This window comes from Perkinsus marinus, assembly GCF_000006405.1.
Source record: "Perkinsus marinus ATCC 50983 genomic scaffold scf_1104296943734, whole genome shotgun sequence".
Classification (NCBI taxonomy): domain Eukaryota; phylum Perkinsozoa; order Perkinsida; family Perkinsidae; genus Perkinsus; species Perkinsus marinus.
The window spans coordinates 1,834-5,217 of record NW_003211694.1 but is presented as its reverse complement, the minus strand read 5'-3'; the positions used below and the strand labels follow the sequence as shown (position 1 = coordinate 5,217).

The 3,384-nt window shown below is 48.9% G+C and overlaps 3 protein-coding genes across 3 annotated transcripts in view; 2 read left to right on the top strand and 1 right to left on the bottom strand.

Annotated features, from left to right (window-relative positions):
* Nucleotides 1–4: 4 nt before the first annotated feature.
* On the bottom strand, nt 5–1,198 carry Pmar_PMAR023189 (eukaryotic translation initiation factor 4A, putative; the record flags this gene model as incomplete). The annotated part of the gene is made up of 6 exons (XM_002781012.1): nt 1,049–1,198; nt 726–899; nt 520–677; nt 365–473; nt 206–314; nt 5–160 (listed from the first exon to the last, which is right to left on the bottom strand). Coding segments are annotated over exons 1-6 (838 nt in total), but the record flags the coding sequence as incomplete, so codon positions are not given.
* Nucleotides 1,199–1,398: 200 nt separating this feature from the next.
* Pmar_PMAR023188 (Cytochrome b5, putative) lies at nt 1,399–2,383 on the top strand (the record flags this gene model as incomplete). The annotated part of the gene is made up of 5 exons (XM_002781011.1): nt 1,399–1,493; nt 1,534–1,619; nt 1,872–1,952; nt 1,999–2,087; nt 2,300–2,383. 5 exons carry the CDS (start codon nt 1,399–1,401, stop codon nt 2,381–2,383), a joined length of 435 nt encoding a protein of 144 aa, XP_002781057.1.
* A 172-nt stretch (nt 2,384–2,555) lies between these two features.
* Pmar_PMAR023187 (hypothetical protein) overlaps nt 2,556–3,384 on the top strand; it is a gene marked incomplete at both ends in the record, with an annotated part of 1,501 nt that continues 672 nt past the window's right edge. Inside the window, 4 exons of the mRNA XM_002781010.1 lie at nt 2,556–2,782; nt 2,833–2,932; nt 2,987–3,133; nt 3,181–3,368. Of these exons, the coding sequence (XP_002781056.1) occupies nt 2,556–2,782; nt 2,833–2,932; nt 2,987–3,133; nt 3,181–3,368 (662 nt within the window). The remainder of the gene's footprint in view (nt 2,783–2,832; nt 2,933–2,986; nt 3,134–3,180; nt 3,369–3,384) is intronic.

The following is a 3,384-nucleotide window of genomic DNA, read 5'->3' as shown; positions in this document are numbered from 1 at the left end:
GTGTGATCGGCCTCATGCATCTTCTCGGCGAGGTAGTCGACCTTTCTCCTGGTGTTGCAGTAGATGATAGCCTGGGTGATGGTGAGGGTCTCATACAAATCCTTGAGGGTATCGAACTTATACTCCTCAGAATCAATGGCAATGTAGAACTGACGGATACCTAAGGAAAGGAATACGACAGTGACAGTTGAGGAAGAGCTCTCACCTTCCAAGGTCAACTCATCAGTCTTGACGAGGATTCGGACGGGGTCACGCATGAATTTGGTAGTCAGCTGAATGATGTCATCGGGCAGGGTGGCGGAGAACAATGCGACCTACAAGAAGACCATCAGTGAAGCGACCACAAGAAGGGCTGGAAACTCACCTGGACATTGCTGGGCAAGAGACGGAAGACATCGTAGATCTGATCCTTGAACCCTCGAGAGAGCATCTCATCGGCCTCATCAAGGACGAAGATCTTAAGGTCATCCAACCTGAAATAAGGTATGTCGAGAAGTACAGACATGTATGTATACTTACCTTAGATGCCTCTTGTTGGCCATATCGAAGACACGACCAGGAGTGCCAACCACGACGTGCTGCCCCTCACGGAGCTTCTCAATATCCTCACGAACAGCAGTGCCACCAATGCAGGCATGGCACCTGATGTCGAGGAAGTCAGCAAGGGACTTGGTAACCTGACGAGGAAACATAGTAATTACGCCTCACCCTTCCACTGGTCTTACCGAAGTGATCTGCTGAGCTAGCTCACGAGTAGGGGCGAGGATAAGGGCCTGAGTAGCTCTGAGCTTGGGGTCAACACGAGCAAGGCAGCCGACGGTGAAGGCGCCGGTTTTACCAGTACCAGACTGGGCCTGGCCGATGGTATCGCGACCGGCAATCAAAGGCTTGATAGCTCTCTGAAGGAAAACATAATGCCATTAATATGAACACTCCCCCTAAGACAATGCAAGCCACAAGCTCCCTATAGTATCCTATGAATTCAAGGGAGCGTTAACGGTGTTGAGGAGCGAGCTGAAGCTGACTGTAGGTGACCCCCCTCACGTACCGATTGAATAGCCGAAGGCTTCTCGAAACCGTACGAGTAGATTCCTCGTAAAAGGTTCTCATCCAAGTCCAAGTCGTCGAAGGAATCGACGGGAGCATCGTCGTAGTTGCACTCAATGTTAGTTTGACTCATTGTCAGGGAATATAGGGGTTTAGTCTGCGGTGGGAAGAGCACGGCTATGAATCGCAATTGCAAATCTCGCTACGCCCGTGTAATCGATTTGCCTCACGTCATTCCACGACTCCATCCAAGCTGCGCCGAAGTCTTGAGAACCGACAACGAGTGTTTCACCAATGTACCTATTCCATATCACCCGTTTACTCTTATCGTCGTAGCAACCTTTCCTTACTATGTCTGAGGGTTACCATAGTCCCACCGATGCCATCAGAAGTAGGGTGATTACCAAGGCTGAGCTGGCCAAACACACCACTAAGCACGATGCATGGTAATACACACTGTAGGAGGCTAAGGACATCCCGTGGTAGGATATCCGTTCATGGTCTAGTGCTCGATGTGACCAAGTTTAAAGAGGACCATCCTGGTGGAGAAAGTATTCTTATGCGAAATGCTGGTAGTAGCACACCTGGCCCTTGTAGTAGTTATTATATCATCTAAATAATTACGATAGTTGTAGGGGTATTTTCATTATAGTAAAGGTGGCAGTTGTAATAGGGATAGTTTCGAACTAGCGGTAGTGACAATGGTAGGAGTATGGACCGACCCCCAGCGCTTACATTACAACTAAGTCGGTGATTGAACATTGTACAATCCGTGGTTGTATCGGTGGTAGTGGAAATGAAGTATGAGTAGTATTTGTGAGCAGGTACTGACTGCACTGAAGAGTACGATGATGTTGATCATTCCGATGAGGCCCGCATGAGGTTGATTCGTGAAGTTGCTATAGGTAATATCCGTATCACCACTAGGCTGCCATCCTGGTGCTTTCTAAGGTGTTTTGGAAGGGAAAGAGGACACTCCTGGAATACCACTAGAAATCAAGTTTGGTGATTATGCTGACAACAGCTGGAGCGTGACTCAGGTAGGCCCTCTCCCCACCAGGGTGGGAAAATGTTCACTCGGTCAGTCACATGTGTTGGTGAAGGTTTTGAGAAAGTTTTGAGAACTTCTCGTTAGTTTCTATACATTCTACCCGGATTTCTATGTTAGTGAGGAGACTCAGCTGAGGAAAGCGAACATATATTCCAACACTGCTTGCCCCTACGCGTCAAAGCATCGACTGCTTACTCTCAGATGATCCTCGTTACGGCTCTGGTCGCGGGCGTGGCCGCTGGAGTGATGAACTTATTGAAGAAGTCAAAGTTTAGAGCCGATTGATAGCCGCGTCTGTCGCTCTTCTAGGTCGCACCTTATTTTATGTGAGTAATTTCCCGTCTCGAATTGCTTTTCTGCGGCACTGATTTCGTCTCTTGAGTTAACCTTTCGGAGTGGGTGGAAATATTTTTATTCCTTTTTTCCCTCGAAGACTGCTTGTGAGTCTTTGCTACAAATGGTCAGCTTAAGCAAGCTCACTCGGGCGGGCAGGAACGAACAGGATGCGGAGAATTGCGATAGTACTGCTTCCCAACACAGGCGGACGTCATTTTACAAGGCGATTGGTCCCTACGGTTGCCAGCCAGACTCCGCTGTAATTGAAGAGCATACTGGTGATGCTATGCTGGGCCTCGTCAGGGACGATAGAGGCAAGTGGCAAGGGGATGGGACTATTTTATATAAGTAGTAAATGTGGAGAATAAGTAGTGGAGAGGAAGCATTTGGTGTCTCAGCAACGGAGCTGGGTATTCCGGTACTGTAGTAGACTCCCAGAGAGAAGGCCTTGGGGTATATATAAGCAAAGGAGGGGCTGTGTATAGGGGAGAATGGAAGGTAGGATTCGGAATTGCGCACAGCGAAGATTTTGAGACTGGTATCTTTGATCAGAAGGATGAGCCTGATGGGTTGGGCAAATGGGAGCAAAGCGATAGCAGCTATTATGTTGGCGAGTTTAAGGCTGGTCGTAAGGACGGCAAGGGGTACCACTTCTCGCCCTTTGGTGGCAGTAGTGGTGTTGGGGTCACTTACTATGAGGTATAGATTATTGCAGACTGTGTTATTGTGGGCAACGTTACTATCAGGTCTGGTCCGAGGGAAGTTTGATTGACCAGAATCGTGTGAGTCGACGGCCTAGTGAGGGCTGTTGGTGGGGTCGGTCGTCACTGACTAGTTGTGACACGTCTTGCAGAGGGTCTGATTCGGTTCATAGTAGAAACGAGTCTGACCGCTTGGGGGGTGAGGAAAGGACTGCTGCTGCCCGCTTCGATGAGTAGGAAGAGGAGTGG